At 42.9% G+C, this 19649-nt stretch overlaps 2 protein-coding genes across 2 annotated transcripts; both read right to left on the reverse strand.

Moving 5' to 3' along the window:
* Positions 1 to 1594: 1594 nt before the first annotated feature.
* tbxtb (T-box transcription factor Tb) lies at positions 1595 to 4651 on the reverse strand. Its single transcript, XM_041947859.1, has 8 exons — positions 4446 to 4651; positions 4001 to 4265; positions 3691 to 3825; positions 3413 to 3474; positions 3241 to 3302; positions 2964 to 3140; positions 2483 to 2615; positions 1595 to 1865 (listed from the first exon to the last, which is right to left on the reverse strand). The coding sequence occupies exons 1-8, from the start codon at positions 4649 to 4651 to the stop codon at positions 1595 to 1597; spliced, it is 1311 nt and encodes a 436-aa protein (XP_041803793.1).
* Positions 4652 to 17268: 12617 nt separating this feature from the next.
* prr18 (proline rich 18) lies at positions 17269 to 19485 on the reverse strand. The gene has a single exon (XM_041947937.1). The coding sequence runs from the start codon at positions 19331 to 19333 to the stop codon at positions 18566 to 18568; it is 768 nt and encodes a 255-aa protein (XP_041803871.1). The 5' UTR covers positions 19334 to 19485; the 3' UTR covers positions 17269 to 18565.
* Between the last annotated feature and the right edge of the window lie 164 nt (positions 19486 to 19649).

A 19649-nucleotide genomic window follows, 5' to 3' on the forward strand; every position in this document is an offset into this window, starting at 1 on the left:
CAGCAGCCCTCCCCCATCTTCATATGGACACGAATGTAATTTCTCACCCATGTGTGCAAAGTATTCCCTTTCTACTATTCTTCTCTCAGTAAGGGAGCAGGAGGATCAGCTGAGTTACGTGTATTTTGAAGGTCACATAATTTGAACACTATGCACTATGCACTGCAATACTAGCAGCCTATGTTGAAATGAAAGACAAAAACACTGAACAATGTGCTGTTTTTTGTTTTTTTTTTGAAAATCCTGTTCACTTTAGTGCATTTTCTAAGTGTGATCTATTTATGTTGTTCTTTTCAGCTGCTGCTGGAGAGAGGAGTCATTTTGGGACAAGCACCTGACTTAATGATCCTTACAAAGTGAGACAAAACCAACATACAAGCATAAGAAGATGGGAATTTGAATGTTAGGATGAGTTGTAGTGAATCTTTAAGAGTGGGCATTTCATATTTTTTGGGGGAAGTAGTTTGATTATTCAATGAAACAGGTGCTTTGAAATTAACACTCAGAGATCTATGTAGGAACAATGGATATCTTATCAAGAACCACTAATGAGATGTAATTAGACCACTGACCCAGTTTTATATCCCAAGGAACCAATGAATGCTCAGATCAAACTGTCACTTATGTTGCCGGGGGCCTCCACTGGACCTGACTTTGTGAACCACTCGTGTCGATAATAATTACAAAAATGCCCACTGGAGGATAGTCCATAGTCAGACACTGTATATAAAGAAGAAATTAATGGGCCAGAGATCTGGTTGTGTCCCATTTATCAGTGAATTAAATCATGTGTGGAACCACAGAACGTTCAATCGCATAGAAAATGAAAAGGTCACAATGGCCAAACTGGATGAACTTGGCAACTTAAACAACAACATAAAGAGCAGTGAATTGTGCAATGAGCAACAGGAACTAATGCATATTCAAGTTTTAAAGTCAAAAACAGCAATTTGAGAGATGTCACGTTTTTTTTTTAATGGTATAGAGTTATGTATCATCTGCATAGCAGAGTATTGGCATGAGATCCCCCTTTTCATTTCATGTTTAAAATAATCTGGAATATAATATCACAAATGATGTTGTACAAAAAGCCTCATTTATCTATTTACATGGTAAACCTCAATTACTTTCTCATTTACACTATAAACAACGTTTTAAATCATTTAACATTTTTCAACCGTACATTTTTGGCTTACTGCTGTGAATATCATGGAGTTATGCTTAATATAAGCATGTTAAAAAGGATTTTGGTTTACAAACATTAAAACACATGTTTTTCCTGCATTGCTGAATAAAAACATTTGATGAAATTAAAGGAAAAATCAACCAACAATAAGAATTTAAATGTTGTTGTTTTTTTTACTTAAAGCATAGAGAATTTTTAAAGAATTTGTTGAAACCAAAGCACATTTTTTAAAAGGTTAGTTAACTCAAAGTCTCTCTTGTTCTTATTAGCAGTGAAAGTAAAGAGGAAAATGATTGGATTGTGAAGATTGAATTTAGGGTTGATTCTTCCTTTAAGTCACAACAGATTAAACATCCTCAGGACAACATTTCATGACTGCCTCTCCACAATCTTGCAGGGGCGCTTCCATCAGAGGGACGGGGGTGTCACAGGAGTCCAGGCTGAAGGTAGCCGCCCGTGTGGAGAGGTGTCATACTGAGCTGCATCATGCAACTCTGTGGCCGTGCCGCTGTCGTACATGGGAGAGCCAGAAGAGGGCACTGCGACTGAGTGAGACAGGCTGGGGTAGTGGCTGCCGGACCCTCGAAGGTACTGGGAGCTCAGGCCGTTGTTCGCCCCCCCGTTCTGGGACACGGGAGTCAGTGGCGAGTTACTCACAGACCACAGGCTGGTGTACTGACTGTACAGAGACACGGATACAAACATCTTTCTCATCACTTCTGATGCTTTAGAGGTGCTACTCTTGCACACGTTCAGGGTGTTGAGTTTGAGATACATTAACAAGTTACAGTGCATTACACAGAGACTGCTGAGCCAATGTTACATACAGTACAATGCAGTGAAAATGTGAGTGTGTGATGTGTGAAAAATATGTGTGAAAAGTGAAATAACCAAGCTTTATTTGATCTTTTGGCTCATATGTTTCTATGTCTTTCTTTCCTTTTCTAAACATATTTACTGTTTGGTTCTCTTTTTAGTTCATATTTAACTTACTGTTTCATCACAGCTTGTACCTGTGATACTTGAATCTCCTAACACCTTGTTATCTGTAACTTTTTACATTTGTTCTACCCTGATTTATAACAAAAAAAGTCTAAACTAGAGATACTCGTGGGGAGATGGACACTGCTCACACAAGCTATGCAAGAACTTAGCCCCCAAAATTGAAAATGTTCCAAGTTTTTTTTTTTTAATTTATTAATTTCTTCTGTCTAGATCATCTTCTTTGTTTGTGGGTTGTGCTGTTAGTTTGCTGAGTTGATGCAAAGGAAAAAAATAAAGAGGAAGTACACAAACCTTGAGTTGGTACCAGAGGTGGAATTGTGGGTCATGGGCATCATGCTGGAGTGTGTTGGCATCTGTATACTGGACCAGTTATCGTGGCTTGAGAGCATCGACAGACAGGCTGACGAGTTATCGGAGTAACTGACTGTGACACAAACAGAGGCGCTGGGGTTTAGTAGGTACAAAGTTTCAAATATTTTTGTGAAAAATTGAATTATGTGTCACTAAATCTGTCACTTTCTCTGTACGATTCAAGACTTCCTATCCCTCTGATATCAGTATGACAGTTAAAGGTGTGAATATTCCCCCCATACATTCCTCGTCTGACGCCCAAACATTTACAGCTCTGTGGCTCCACTCACACAAAAGCCAGAGGAATGCAAAACATTCAGCTCACAGCAACATTTGTTTGAGTTTCTTGTTAATAGCCGGAGAGGAAGTGGTGTCGTTCCTGGATGTATGAAGGTAAAAGGTGGAGGAGGAGGACACTCACTGGGCGAGTTGGTTCGCTGGGCGTAGGGACTGGTGTAGGGGGCAGAGCGATGGTTCCTCAGGGTGGAGTAGCGCTCACAACCGTGGGATGGCGAAAGGGAGAGGGGACTCCCAAACTGACTGTGAGGACTGGCGGGAGGGCAGAGAGAGCCTGTGCCTGGAATAAACCAACCGCCTACTGGCTCCACAGAGGAGAGGGGACAGGGTGAACCCAAATGAGCTTACAAAATGTGACATGAAATCAGACGAATACATGAATGAAGTATTGTAATACTTACGTTGAGAGTAATTTGACTGCTGGTTTTCACTGGCATCATCTCTTATGTCTTTGCTATCAGTTCTGAAAAAATATATGGATTGAAGACAAATTTTACTTAATGTTAAACTTAACTTTCATATGTCCTCCAAGCATCAATAAAACACTCAAGTGAAAACACTGTGTATTCTTACCTCTCCTTTGCATCTAGGAAGGCCTTGGCGAAGGGGTTGTACTTTATTTTAAGAGCAGTTATCTAAAATCCAAACATAAGCAACAAAAAAACAATTAGGATTGTAGTTTGCCACCAATAAAAATCATAAGAGACAAACTAAGCGGTAAGCGCTGTGCGTAAATTCTGTGCGTAAATTACGCACACATTTTAGACATACCAGAAACATTATTGTAACGTCATATTTAGTCATAAACGTTTATTAGATGATTTCCAATTTAAAAGCATGTAATTGCCAACCTCTTCGTTTTGGTATGCTGTTACTGCAATGAACTGTGTCTCTGGGAAAGAGTGGCTGGTGATCATCCTCCTCGGGCCTCCAACCCGCACTATATGGATGCGTGGCTCGTACTTGTGTAAGGAATTTAACATTATCTGAAAAACAGCACATCAACGCCAAGATGGTCATTTCATGTACCTGACATATAATTCACGTGTATTTCATTTTGAAATGAAAGCGTGGAATTCAGAAAAGAGCACTGAAGAGACTGAACTGTGTTTATATGTAGAAAAAACAAAGATAAAACATCATCGAATATTTTCTGCTTACCTGACCTCCTCCGTTGAGCTTATTGGTGAGTTTGACTTTACTAAAGGAGACGGGAGCCTTCATCCAGTGCGCCCCGAAGTTTGGAGAGTCCGGATGGATGTACACGCAGCTGGGGGTTTGAGGCTCAGGTTTGCCTCCAGGGACCCACTCCCCGTTCACGTATTTCCACCTGTGGTTGTCCGCAGATACGAAGTCCAGCAGAAAGGAATACATGGCGTTCGGGTCCAATCCTGATACGTTAACTTTCAGCACCGGAAACATGCGCCTTGATAACAAGAATGAAAAAAAGTAACTGTATTAATATTTGAAGTTGCTGTAATCTATCTATCTATCTATCTATCTATCTATCTATCTATCTATCTATCTATCTATCTATCTATCTATCTATCTATCTATCTATCTATCTATCTATCTATCTATCTATCTAATGCGCATTCCAACTCACCTGCCATTCTTTGTAACTATCATTTCATTTGTAAGATCCTTGAATTTTTGCCAAAGCTCGTTCTCATCCAGGGACACTTTGAGATCTTTCTCCGTAGGGTCGCCCTTCTCGCTGCCCGCCTGCAGCTCACTCTCCACCGCACTGAGGAGGTGGTCCACCCGGTACTGGCTGGCCTTCCCGGGATACTCGCCGGCGCCTGCGGCCATCCTGTCCAACACCTCCAGGGCTGAATAGTTGTAACAACAGGACTTGTTAGGGGGGAAAAATCTGCTCCCGAATCTGGTTCCTCTTCTTCTGTTTCCACAAAGACAAGCAGTTGTCTCAGGACATCATGAACAGCTCCCAAATATATAGACATGAAGAGAAGCTCCATCTCGGGATGGGTGTTTGGAGCAGAGATGGTTGGCTCATCCCCCCTTTGATCTTTGCGGGCTGGTCACCGATAGGCTGGGAGCGGCCATATCATTGAGGCCCACAGGATGACAGCGTTTTGAATGAAGCAGTTTAACGTAGTTTATTGCATCAACCTGTAAATACTGACACTTAGATCAAAGCCACACCTGCAGAAACCAAACCAGGCTGGCCGTGGTTGGTCCTCTGCTCCAGGAAGCTCATCTTTTTCTGCAGATCTGTCTCTTGTTTCTTGAAGTTTTCATTAGAAATATTACCCATTTTTTTTGAATTAAAAACTTGCTAAAATTGCTTTAAATGTTGATACACCTTTTCAACTGGGACAAATTTGGTAAGTTAGTTTAGTAAGTTTAAGACCTGGTGGGTTAACGCACCAATTAGGTGATGAAAGAAGAACTTCTTCTAATATAATGAATTAATCAATTAATCACAACAAACAGAAAATTACACTTAAATGCAATAATTAAACTTTAACAGCTAGAACAAACTGCTGGCTGTAATTCTTCTTCATCATCACGAATGAATTCACAGTTCATCACAGAATCACAGTTTATTGTTATTATAGCATACAAACAATTGACATTAAAAACACTGAATAATTACTAAAATATAATACAATGATGATGCGTAGTATTAGAGTAAACATATAACAATTGTTAATCAGTGTGACATGGACAAGACGCCTGGTTGTAATATAGACAGAGACAGTTGACACAATAACAACTGCACATATTCCTCATAAAGAAATGTTATGGAGGTGATATCTTCAGTGATCTGTGTTTTCTGTATAGTTTCTCCACAGCTTAACACCACAGTCAATTACCTAAAGACAAAACAAAAAATCATTAAAAAAAGATTCCAATCTTTGCAAAAATGAAAGAAATCCAAGAAACAATCTGACCTCCACATGCTTTTGTTGACACACGTCCTCAATGGATAAGGGTTCAGGTGTTGTATGGCAGCACGCTGCTGTGTCCCAAACCAGAGTCTCTTGGTGGCTGCCAAGAAAACAGTCACACATGCACAGTGGCAAGTGACAACCAGTCCTCTGTCTCCAACAAACAATAAAAGAAAAAAAGATGACGCGTCAGGCAAGTATGTTTTCTCTCACCTGGCTGAGGCCGCTCTGCTAAGCTGTTGGGGACATGACGGTCGGCCATTCTGGGCCCTTCTTGGCTGTTTCGGAGAGCTGAGAGGCAACTGCTTGGTTGGGCTCGTTTTCACTTGCTTGGAGTCGATGACTGGAAGCAGCTATGGAAGAGCAAGAATGGAAAACATCTCTGAAAAGCTCATAATGATTTACATCCAAACATGTTGTGCAGCAGTGTCACGCTCACAAATAACTACTGTATGCTGGTTATTTAATTTGCTGCGACCTGTTGCCATGGTGGCCTCCAAAGAAAAAACACAAATGTTAAACGCAGATAGTGTGTGACAGCTACGTGTTAGCTTCCATAGAGCCCTGCAGTGTTGTGTTGTGGTTGGTTTGTGTTACTAACCGAGTCGTGGTCGCCTTGCTCCCCCTGCCAGCACAGTGAGTCCCGCTCCCTGTCCAGCAGTCTGGACCAGAGTTCACAGCAAGCAGAGAAAAACAAACCTCACTCAGTTTGAAGAGCAGTTGAAAGACTCCATCAGTGCGCTTCTGATCTCCTGTCTCCTCAATGGAGTCTGAACTTCATTGCCTTTATGTTCCTGCTTGTTTTCTGATCTACTAACCTTTGGGAGAAAACCATGTTGGCTAAACAAAGATCATGCATTTGACGCAGCCGTCTCAAGTAAACCTCTGCTTTCCTGCTCTTCTCAGGAATCTCAGGGATAATCTGGTTTGGGGAAAAAGCAGCAAACATGAGCATTTCCCTCTGTTGTTCCACGCTGGGCTAACACACACTGTAACGACAAGAGGTAACAGTAATGGCTGACCCACCAAATCAGACATCTTGCTCTGGAAGTTCCTCATAAAGTTGGGCTGCAGGGTTGCAAATTTGGGCGCTTTCACCTGTGGGTGACACATATTACATTAATCTTTCATTTCCTTGTTCATTAATCATTCCGTTATTTAAAAAGAGACACCCCCTCTGCATGTGAGCTGAGCTAACCATGAAGTAAAAGCGAGAGGTGTCACAGCCAGCGTCATTTCCCACAGTCTTAGTGTCCCGTTTGGCGCCTCTCTCTCCCCCACCAACACCCCACCCAGTGTTAAGTGTCACACTAGCCCACTTCCTGATGCGGGACTGCAGCTCTGTGAGTTAATGTTATTGATCTCTATGGTACTATATACTGTAGATCCCCCAGGCCATTCCCCTGATCCTCACGCAGGTGCAACTGGAATAAACCTCAGAGGGTCTGTATTCACTTTGCTTTGCTTCTTTTTAAAGCTTAAATGACCATGACAGACATTTTGCATGTTTTAAACCATTTACTACAAATCAGGCCACCATTAGTTTCCATTTGACCCAACAGAGTGTGAAAATTAACTTCATGAGACACAAACCTACCAAAGTTATGATGTTACTGTCAACATCTGCTTTAATTGTGCTCATAATGCAGCATTGTTGCACTATCATGCAGTTTATGTGATTAGATCGATTTGAAAAACTAAACTTCTATTCAACAACAAAGTACCAACAGGTGCATATATGATGTTCATTGTGATTTGATACCTATGGCAAACTCTAAGTTAGTCTCTTCTTGCTATTGAAGTAGATGGAAACCATTTGGTAAAGTGTGACAAACATACACAATACACAACCATAATTTGTAGTAAATGGGCTAAAAGATGCACAAACACTGGTTTTGTCCTGGTATTGTGTGTGTGGTGGTGGTCGTCTCCTGACTTCACCGCAGCTCCCACACATTTGTAATGTAGGTGCCTCAAACACTCGAAACACTGAGAGCCCAGGACGTCAGTGGGGACGACAGGCCTCTCCGGCAGCGGAGGATTGCAGATGAGTGCAGAGTTACAGTGAGTAATGTGCCTGCATGCCTGTTGGCTTTGACCAGTCTCGTCTGACCACTGTTTGCCTTCCCCTGCCCGCCCTCCACAGAGGCTCATCCTCTGTTTGCTCAGGCCCATTTTGACACAGAGGTGAGAGAAAAATGAGTCCTGCATGCGTGTCAGTATATGCTCACCTCAGCACCCGAGCGTAGCCTCAACTCCAACATTCTCACTCTGCCACCTTTTCTGATATATACAGTTAAGATTTGAAATACTCTCCATGTGTTTATCAACTCTTCATTTTCTTTTTCTGCCTTCTTTACAGCCTAGCTGTCACTGGGGCTGCTGCACAACCAGGCTCCCCATAACAATGCGATTTTTGAATGTATTAAACAAACAACATGTGTTACCTTTGGACAGAGCTGGACTAGCTGTCCCTGTGCCAGTCGCTCGCAAACGTTTTCTGTCAGGCCCCTTTTCAAAAAAAAGGTTCATGCAACCCTCACCTCACAATGTTTTATCAATCATTAACAATGATAGGGAAAGCGATAAAATCATCAAACTCTCAGCAAGAAAGCAAATAAGCGTATTTCTCAAAATGTCTATCTATTCCTCAACAGTTTGCTTGTCAGAACAGTGAGCTTGACAGAAAGATAATGAGAATATATTGTTAATAAATCTTACTGCTGCATTCTATCAGTGTGGCTTTGTGCGTTGGTTTGAGGAGGCAGTTGGGTGATCTCTGCTCCAGGTGTGTTTGCCTCTCGCTGCCCTTGTTAAGTGGGATTACTGCCCCTGTGGGTTTGACACTAACCTTGGGAAACATTTGCTCAAATTCATCCTTCTCCTGGCTGCCACCGGTGGTCAGCTCCTCCGAACCCTCCCCTGAACCAGGCACTTGCTCTAATAATCTACACAAACACACACACACATTAAAAAAGTCGAACATAAGAAGAACATAAGGCCATCCACAGGAAATGATACTTTAATGGATGATGATTGAAGAACAAATGTGTATAAACGTCTTTATCGTCCGGTCAACTTGCTGCTGTGATGTGTGACCTGCACAGAAAATGTCGGGTTGTTAATATATTGCTAATGGTGTGCTACTTCTCAAGAGTAGACCTAGTGTGGTGCAGCTCACACCCAATAACGCTGCGCACTCGGGTGACAACACACTTTGTCTTCTGGGTGCAAACTGGCTCCAGGGAGGACTCCCGAGCAAGGCAGCGTTTACTCACAGGACGGTGCAGCAGGTAACAGATCTATACAAACCCCCACGAGCTGCACGCGATGCAGGTGGAGGAATGAGGATGTGGACCTGCGCACTCATATACAGTATGTGCAATTTTAGTGCTGACGTGTTGACGGGTAACGCTGTAGAAGATTGAATGTGAAAAATTCTGATGATTAAAATTAATGGCTTGCTGGATCCTAAAAAATAAGGGACAACTAGATCAGTCCGGTCTCATGTACATTTTCCACTCACTGAAATCAATTTACAGTAATAGACATGGTATGTTCTGGTCAATCTAATTTTGCAGACCTGTAATGCATACTTGTGAAATTCTGCATGCTGAAGAGACCATGACCAGATGGCCACAAAGATAGGAAATTACTGCCTCAACTGTCCAATAAATCTTAGCAGCTAATAATAAACATATAAATAGCCACAAAGCTGGACAGATTGGATGAATTGGCTCATAACTTAGCAGCATAAGCGAGGAGTTCGCCGACTCCATATTTTGGCTTCAGCTCTAATTGCTTTTATTTTGGGTATTTCTTATGGATGTGGGGAATGTGCCTATGGCACAGCCGGGTGGGAGGTGCAGGAGGGCTGCTGTCTCGCCATGTTTGTCCGTGGAGTGGTGAGATTTCACACTGATGGAGGACTTGTCAGCGCAAGCCTTCACCCGCCTTCTGACCAAGCTCCTGCCGTCCCCGAGCCAATGTGCTGCTTCACGGTGGCAGCCTCGTACTAACATCATACATGCTCCTTCTAAAGAGAGTTCAGCTCTAATTAACAACAAGGCTGACAGCGGCCGACACTGTTCTGTTATACATTCACAACATGTGAACACAAAGGCCACTGAGGGGGATATGAGCAGGTGCAAGACAGTGGATCTGAACAACAAGCCTTGGAGATCATTGTTTTAGAGTGAAAACACAGTGGTTAAGAATCATTTTAGGAAATTTGTATTTGAAGATCAAACTTAAACCTTAAGTTAATTGTCGATTTTGTGAAGCTGAAATTGAAAGACATTGAAAGAGCCCTTCAAACGGACGTGCTGAGGCGTCTGTTTAAGTGTAAGTGCTAAGTGAAGCTGAAGTGCTAGTTGAAGTGAAAGTGCTGAAAGGAGTTGAAATGTCAATAGGTGAAAAACTGAATGGGGAAGTGTCCAGAACAAAATCAGTGGTCCTTCAAATGTGGGAACTGAAAAGCAGTGTCAGTTAATGCGTCAGCAAATCTTCAATAAGGTTTCTTAAAAATAATGCACATGCAGTTAGGATGAGGATAATACTTGTACACATAGTGATGAGTGGAACCACAATACAACTCACAGTCTAACAGGCTCTCAGATTTGCTCTGCCACTTTTTGGTAAAAGGAGCGCTGTTTGCCTGGAAGCCCATAAAGCTTTAAATGAGAAGAAACTCTGCAAACAGTTCAACATCTGCTCGCAGTGCTGGCATGAAGTGACACCACTCGCCCAGTTGCAATATATCTCTTTTGTCGTGGACATAATTCCTACATTTTGCCCCGGATGATGTTTGTCGGGGTCAAAGCGGCTGTCCGAGGAGGTGAGTTTCCACAACAGCGGGGTCAGAGTGTGTTTGGTCATCTCACTTCTGCGTGAGTAATCAGCTCTCTCCTCCAGGAGGGTCCATGCTAAACAAGCCTCCAGCGGAGTCAGTGTTTGTTCTTAAAGGCAGTGCAAACAGAGATCCAGAGAGCTCACAAGTTTTAGACGCGAGGCCTCTGCAGCTGAGACCATCTCCCTGCCGGCTCACCACCAACACCAGCTGCAGCTTTGACATATAAACTCACACATGAAGGTCCTCAGGTAGACTGCATGTACTGTCAGTCTAACATTTATTTAACATTTAACATTTTGGTACCAGATGAACATTTTACGCTGCTGCCTGACATCATACTCAAACTCAAGTCTTCTGTCACATTAAAGCAATTGTGCAAAATTTTTGAAAATATGCTTTCTTACTCAAGTTAGCATTAGGTGAGCTGATCGACCCGTCTCACCTCTCAGTAAGACTGCAGCTACAGCCAAGACACGTTATCTTATCTTAAATTCCTGCACATGAACCCCACAATGGATTAATGGTAAAGAACAAAATATAATTCGTTAATTTGTGAGTTTCAGTGGAGCTGGTAGGCAGATTTTGTTTCTCTTTCCAGTCTTAATGCTAAGCTAAGCTAAGCTGCCTTCTGCTGTGTACACTTAATAGACAAATATGAGTGACATCAATCGTCTCATGTAACTTTCAGCAATAAAGTTGCAGGTTTTATAATCAAAGCAAATCTGTGGCTGAAATTATATGTAGACCCGCTGAATGATGTAACTGCTGCAAAAAGGATTTGCTGGAGGAGAAAAGTTTACATAAAAAGAAAATTTTCAATAATTGTATTTTTGACTGTTAAAAAAGTTCTTCATGAACAGGAGAATCAGAGAATTGGAGGGTTTCTTTTTCAACCTGGTTGTGATTTCAAGAGAAAGATGAGCGAGAGCAAGCCTTGAAGTAAGATCATAGGGTTTGACCTGGTGTGGGAAATGTGGTCCTCATGTCCTCCTCTGTGTTGATCAGTGCAGGGATGTTCTTCTGACGTCTGGTGCTGAGTCATCAAATCAGCTGCAGATCTGCTTTCCAGCACTGTTAACATTACATCAGCATACATACAAAAACACATCTACTGTTTTTCCATAATAGATCTAAAAATGAGCTTTTTACATATTGAGCTGTAACTCAACTCCTTTTCCTGACGTCCTCAAGACATTTATGCAGCTGTGATGGCTGGCGGCTGTGTGTGAAGCAACTATAGAAGTCCTCTAAGTCGTGGTGGGTTTTCAGATGTCCACACTGAGCTAACTGCTTCTGGAGTTCAAAGATCTTAGAAAAGAGATAGAGTGACAGAACACTTTGATGAGTGTGATAGTGATGGATAAAACATACATCAATGATGGGACAGATTAAAGCCAGGGGTCCTTTTCACATTTTTGGTGCAATCATAGTTTTGGTACTGAGACAAAACCGACCAGGTAATAGCTGGATTTGGGGAGGGACTTCAGGTATGAGTCATCGTGCTGCAGCTTGGAGACGGCCAACTTCTTTTGTTTCTGAGAAAAGAAGAAAGGAGGCAGACAGACAGGCGGAGAGACAGACAGTCAGGGAGACAGAGAGCTGTGGGAATGGGGATTTTAAGTTAGCCTCCCTTGTTTCAGGGACTGGGAGACAGAGCACACAGAACAAATGAGAAGTAAACACGCAGCCACAGGAAGCCATTAACTGCAGCAAGGACCAATTAGGCCCCAGCAGGTGTTCTTGCCTTTGCCTGCTTTGGTCCTGCCTCACCTCTGTCTCTGTGACGGAGCCTCTCGATCTAAGCTGAGGAAACAACAGGTAGTTTCATTTGCTCAGCAATTTGAAGCAATGGTTTCCTACTGGAGGGCCTCTAAAGGCCTTTATTGTGCTCTCTTTGTCCCCCCCACCAAGTGCAAGTCATTAGAGACGACAATTACATCCTCCTGAAGAAGCTCAGCTTTTACAGGAGGGGAAGATAAGACAGGATCTCTCTCATGGTAGACCCCCTCAACGCTGGCGCTCTCAAAAGCTTATTGCTCTTTTCACACCCGGTCAGAACAGACGAGACAGTCAAAATCAAAGTCAATCACAGCAGCTACGGCGGGAGGAGCATGAGAAACAGTAACAGCAAATGAAAAAAAAGTGAAAAGAAGGTGTGGAAGGAAAAAAAAAGGCCCTAAAAATTGATGTAATTACTAAATACTGTAATATCTAAATACCACTGAATTCATAGCACTGACATGTTTTACTTTGAAAATCTGCCATCTGAATTATTGTGGTTTCAAAGTCCATCCCTCACATTTCCTGACATTACTTTCTAGTGTTGAAATTTTAAAAATGTGATATTAAGTATTTTCAAGGGTTCAGAAGTTGTTGGTGTTTTTTTTTGTTTGTTTGTTTGTTTGTTTTTTTACAGAAAATTAAAGTGCCTAATGTTCGAAAAGCTTTATTTAAAGTGGTCATCATCAGTATCTTGTGACAATGTGACAGCGTGAAGGGGGTCGCTTGTAGTGACAGACCTACAGAGAGTTATCACCTGAATCTGCAGCTCCTCTCTGCTTTTTGCAGGTTTATAGTAAGTTATAGCTCATTGTTCAGCTGATCGACCCACAGCTTCACTGTTTCTGTTCCCTCTCACTGCTCCCACACAGTCGACTTTGCATGCAGCAGGCAACTGATTAGAAACAAGTACAACAAGTAATAAGAACTTAAAAAATGTATAAGCTGATGATATGTTAGCGCTGAGTTCACAGCTTGTTTCTGTTGCACCCAAATGGCAAAAAAAAAAAAACAAAACCCAAAAACAGTGACGGCAAATCTAGCTGAAATTAAGACACCAAAATTCATCTCTGTCCTATCAGGTTCTGTTCTGTTCTGAAATGAAGTCTAATAAAGTTAGCCTGTGTAATAATAATAAAATCAGTTTTTCACAAACACAACAGAAATGCTGTGCTGATGCAACAACAACAGTAGTTGAATTCAACCATAAATGAAGTAGACAATTGTTTACTCTGCGTTCATAACCTTTGCTCTCTATTACTTCATGTGGGAGGTTTTATTTTTTGCAACAGCTCCTGAAAGTCTGTTAGCGCTCACATACTAATGGTTAAAAAAGAAACATTCAGAAATCAATTTTATTCTTAAACAAACTAATAGAAATAAACAAAACATATTGAAAATATACAGGCTCGTGTTCCCACTGTGACTGTAAAAAGGCCCTGCAATGAGAACAGCTGAGAAAGAGCCCAGGATGGAAGCAGCTGCTGACCCCTGGTGTAGTGTGTGTCAGAGAGAAACACAGGCAGCACAGTTAGACTGGATAACCAACCAGGCCAGTGTCCATAAAGCCCCCCCACCCAATGCATTTGATGTCAGATGGTTTTTGGCAGTTTGTTTGATTGCAAATTGACACTAATGAATAACGTAAAACCTAAAGCACACTTTTGCTCCCTCAAGTTGCAGAAGATAGATAGGCAGGCAACTAATAGAACACACTAGTGGGAAAAAAGCTCATAAATATAGATATCATATATTAAAGAATATAATGTGTAATGAATAATATTACTATAAAGGAAAAAAAATGCTTATTTTCATTTGGAACCGTTAAATGTGAATGTGATTGTGACATTACATTAATTTGGCTGATGCTTTTATATAAAGCCCCTTACAAAAAGTGCATAGTGAAGAGTTGATGATTTACCTGCTTCGTTTCCCTCTCTGACGCTGCTCCGGCTGTCTCACCTCTCTGCTGTAGCAGTAACCTCTGTGAGTGGACCTTGTCTCTGAACAGGGCGGCGTAGCGGTGGTGGAGAGCGTCTCGCAGGCGGTGCATGTTCCTGTACGCCTCTAGATGGCGCTGGAGGATAAACAAAGAGAACGAGGAACACCCGCTGAAGGGAAAGAGAGCTGAGGAGAAGCACCACCTGAGCGTGGAGGCAGAGAACAGTGTTTGAGTACTGGAGGTGATGAAAGTATTGATCACTGATCGGAGAACAATGGATATTTCATCCTACGCTGTTCTCTCATTACATTACTGAGCTTTCTCTGCTGCTGAGTGGGAGCAGGATAAGTGTCTCATATCATGGGTACGGCTTGTATCAACCTGCTCCAGCTGAGCCTGACGCTGGGCCTTGGCCTCTTGGTCTGGGTCAGGACTGCTGTTTCGGATTGCCTTCCTCCTGCGGGGCTTTGCTTTGACTTCATCCCCTGCCTATGAACAGCAAAAACCCAATTTAGATGCTGTGGGAGTGAATCAGTCAGTTTGCCTGAAGATTAAAAAAAGAATGCATTTTTGGTAATCCCTCTCGTCTGCCAAGAGCAACCTCCCACACAACAGCCTGACATTGTGTTCTTGCAATGCCCAGCGAAGAAAAAAAAGAGATACGCAGGAGGAATATGCCCACCTCCTCTCCTACAAAGCCCTCACCTTAATCCCTGATCTTCAGCATACCTCTAGAAAACAATTCTTTAAAGCTATGAACTGCTCTAAGCATTGGGCTGCAGTGTCCTCATTTAATCCTGATGAAGAATGATACACAACAGATGTCACAGGGGGAAGTTTTAGTGACAGATTCTAGCTACTACATCTTGAGGCGGATGTTGACTTGTCCCAGCAAACACTACAAATAGTATAAAGAGCAAATATAAGATGAAAAGGGGTGCAAAATGTGAAAGATGTCAGCAAGAATAAATAGAAAGCAAGGCTAATGGGAGTAACAGCATGCATGCCAAAGCAGAATAAAAACATGAAGCTACCTTCTATAACCCTCAAATGAAGAATAAAAGATCCTTGTTTATGGGAGGACTGCACTCTGATCTAAGTCCTCTCTCTGAGGCCGCCCTACCTCAGGGCAATGCCTGGTTCTTAACAGGCTGCCAGTGACTGACCACATTACTAAAAGTTTATGGGCTGAGTCCGTTCAGGAAGTGTCTGCTTTGTCTTTTCTCACAAAAGCTGCTGGAAACGCAGGATTTATCAGTTCCGTTGCCACAGTGACAGTGTCGCGGCAGAGCAAAGGGACCTGCAGCTCTTCCCTCTCGCTGCTGTGTGCAAAGTGTCAGTGACGGGGCGAAAGGCAGCATCCATCTGCGCTCCCTGCCACCATAAATCAGTGGAGGATAATGCAGCCTGTCCTGCTTTAGCACGTCACTCCGCTAGACAGTGATCATGATACTGCAGGGAGGTGGACAGAAGCCTGCCGCCATTCGGTTTATTTTTAACTCCTGATCCAAAAAGAGAGGCGAAGATGGGGTTGGCTGATCTGACACATTGCACACAAAAATAGATGAATAAAGACGTTAGATGCTGCAGGTGCAGACAGAAACAGTTTGTGACGAAGGAAGAAAAGAGAGACCCAGTGCCTGGGGTGGAGTTAACGACTCCCAGTGAAAAAGACCTTGAAGGGCAGTTTGGAGAAAGTGTTTCCACTTGTAACCAAGCCAACCGCCTCAACTGTTGCCAGCTCCTGCTTCTTTAAATTCTACTTTTTCCCTATTCAATACAAGTATTTGAGCCGTTTCAGACATAATAATGCAGTTCTCACCCCCAGGACAGACACAGGCATGAATAGCTCGGCCTCAGGCCTCAGTCTCAATCAGACAGCAATGAATACCAGAGAGAGGCACATAAACAAGGCCACAATTGAAATGACACAATAGGAGAGGATTACACAACTTTGGGTTACAGAGCCAGCACATAATATCATCACAGGGGCCATGGAGAACCGAACGGGTCTTGGTACACGCTGTTCTGGTTCAGCCATGATCTCAGTCTGCAACATGCCACAATAAAACCACTTTGTGACACTGAAAGGGGACATCTATTCCGGACAAGATGCTTTATTCTAGCAGCTTGTCTGTTTACACACAGGACATAAACAAGAACTCTGTGAAGTCATGTACTGTCGGACAATAAAAACATGCACTGAACGGCACATTTGTTGTTCCGTTCCTCAATAAAATGTAATGTAACAGGATAACAGCAGAATTAAGATATGGAACTCTCAATGCTGGGGACTGGGTTATTTAAAATACCTTTCTGACAGCAACAGGTAATGAGTGTGGATCCGAAACAGGGGGCAGAGTGATTGACTGATGAAGGTCTTTGCTGCCAGATGTCATGGCGAATCCACAAATGAGGAAACCTTCAGAGAAAACACTGAAAAAGGGGGTCACTGAAAAACTAAAAAGCAGGAATCTACACTGCGGATGTGGACAAAATGCTATCACACGATCATGTTATCTGCGCATATATGTAGAAGTAATTTTTCATAAATATCTTACCAGTTGTTGGTGTGGGAGCTTTTCAAACACGCTGTAATGTCTGAAATGTTTCACACTCCTCTGTCTAGCTTTGAAGCCCCACACTCGGAGTAAAACTCTGGTTACCGGGCTACCGAGAACAATGGCAAAGAGTTCGACCTTATTGCAGGTCACACACACAAATGCACACATTTTAAAAAGCGTCTGTGACCCTGCAAAAAGGTTTAATTTGTGTATGAGGCTTGGATTCCCCTTCAAAGTGTCCGTCAACTATTATAACGATCAATACAATACATGTAGGCAACTGAAGTGAATCAACAAAGGAGCCAAAAGAGTCTTTATGGCTTCATTTCTCTTTTATGCTGTTGTTTGCTTTATTTGTTTTGCTGAAAACAGTCACATCCTGGTTTGTTTCTAAGCCCACAACTGGCCCCTGACCAGCTCTCTCACCCTGAGCAGTAGTTCATGGCCACTTATATAATAAAAACATGGCTCTTTGTGGCGCACCACATGAGTATGGGAATGTCAAGATTAAGCTTTTCAGAATGGGAATACCTTTGCTGCAAATCACATTCTGGCAATTTGGATGAAAATGTCTCTTAGATTTTAGTGCTAACACTTACTATCTATAGCAGCTACATGCATTGCTTTGTTTGATATATATATATATATATATAAAAGTGAAGCAGACTGGATGTAATTTCCTGAGGGGATCATGCACCTGGGCCCTCAGTACACTGGTCAACCCTGCTTAACAGGAAATCTAAGAAGCTTAGAACACTAATGCCCAAATGGCCCCAGGTAGCTACAGTGGCAACAAAGAGCCTTTAAAATACCATCTGGGAAGTGTCCAGACGTGTAAAAGAAATCTGAGGGCTGCAAATTAGCATCATGTAACAGAATTATTGAAGAGGCACAACACAAATCAGCTTGTGAAGGATTTAAAAAGGTCAGTGACACTTGCATAGTTTAGAAAAAAGAACATTTTACTTCAAATGGCATAAAGTCATCAGCTGAGAAAACGCCTGACAGTACAAATATTTAGTAAATATTAAATACTGTACATCACTGATAAATCCCTACAAAGGATATAACCCTCTTATTAGAGGAAACATAAACAGTCCAGTTTGGTTCCAGCAGCAGGCGCATGTAAAGCCCTGTTGTTGACAGCTTATTGTTCTCCAGCACAAAGGAACGGTTTCGCGTCCCTTTACGCAAACCCCTCTGCCAATCCACAGGCGCCCCACTGAAAACAAATACCATGTGCAAAGGACGAGAATATTAAAGTGTTCAGTTCAAACGTCAACAAAACATTGGTCAGGCTTAAAACTCGCAAAGCAACGTCCCTGTGAACCTTAAGAAGGACTGCTGGATGAGTCACAGGCTGCAACGAGGTTTTAAAATCTTATTTTTTGTTGACAGTCAAATTTCCTCTTATTCCAATGCAATTTACTCATCTATCTTTGTTTTCTTCAATAATTGTCATTTTTTGTGACATATATTGTAGCAAATAATCCGAAACAAGCTGACATGCCCGTCCAGACAAGTGGATTTTCTCCCCTCATCTGCAAGCGTTTAATTTACAAGACTCGAATTACAAAGCCATCGCAGCAGGCCTACGCCGGTGCGCACTCCTCGTGAGTCACTCATCTCTGTTCTCAGTCTGCTGTTAAAGATTAACAGATGAAAAGTCAGGTGTCAGCAGCCTTTAAGGTGCGGAAGTGCAGAAAGTTTGTCGACTTTTCCCAAAGCGGCGGCATTTTCGACCCCTTTGAGCCACTCTTTACATTTCCTCACAACAGTCTCATCCACGTCTCCATCCTCCTCTTCATACTCCACGTCGTCGTACTTGTATTGATCATTCAAAAGAGATATTTTAACGATGGCGGTTATGTCCTGCTCGGCGCTCTCCGCTTTGGCAACAGGAGCGCACCCCTTGGACCCGGCGTGCGCCTTTTTGGATGGAAACACTCGCCTGTGCCGAAAGTCCGCGGAGGCGCAGCATTTTTGTTGCTTTGCCATCATCTGCTTTTCTAGAGTCCGTTTTTGGATGACGAGAATGGCTTCAGGGGTGAGACTGAGGGTAAACTGAATCTCCTTCTTCCCTTCCTCTTTGCCATGGAGCTGTCTGGCGGAGTCCATGGAGCTGGAGCGCCTGACTCCCTCGGATGAGTCCTGAGGTTTGGGCACCGACAACCAGGAGCATTTTCCCTGGGTCTCCTGGGCGGCACTCGCCTTCTGAGCTGGGCTTTTACTCTTCTCTTGCTGGGCTTTTCGCCCCAAGTTCCTTAAATTTGCCGATGTCCAAGAAATGGACTGCTTCTCCTTATCGGACCCCCCTTTCTCTCGGCCGGATTTGCTGGTGAGCTCAGTCTGAGGAGGCACTCCGTTGGCTTTCTTTTTCCCGAATAGTTCCCTGCCAGGAGAGGAGATCCGCTGGTGGAGGCTTATGGGCGGAAAAGGCATTTTTAGCGGCTGGAAGTGATCAAGATATAAAAACGTGCAAGTGTCCAAAGTGCGGATGAGGAAGCCCTGCGCAAAGCGACGAGCGGCGCTCTGCGGGCATTATCCAGCAGCGAGGTGGAGAGAGGCTGTAGTGCACCTGTTGTCCACACTGACTGGAGTTCAACTGGTGCACACGCTCCCACAGCCTGGATGCTTTATGATGGAGCCGGCAGGAAGGCGTGGTCAGGAGGAGCACCAAACAAAGCCACGAAAAAACTGTGGTGATGTCATTTCATCATTTCCAATAAGTTCCTCAAGCGCTGAAGCACATCCACCT

This window comes from Chelmon rostratus, chromosome 11 (genome assembly GCF_017976325.1).
Source record: "Chelmon rostratus isolate fCheRos1 chromosome 11, fCheRos1.pri, whole genome shotgun sequence".
NCBI lineage: Eukaryota > Metazoa > Chordata > Actinopteri > Chaetodontiformes > Chaetodontidae > Chelmon > Chelmon rostratus.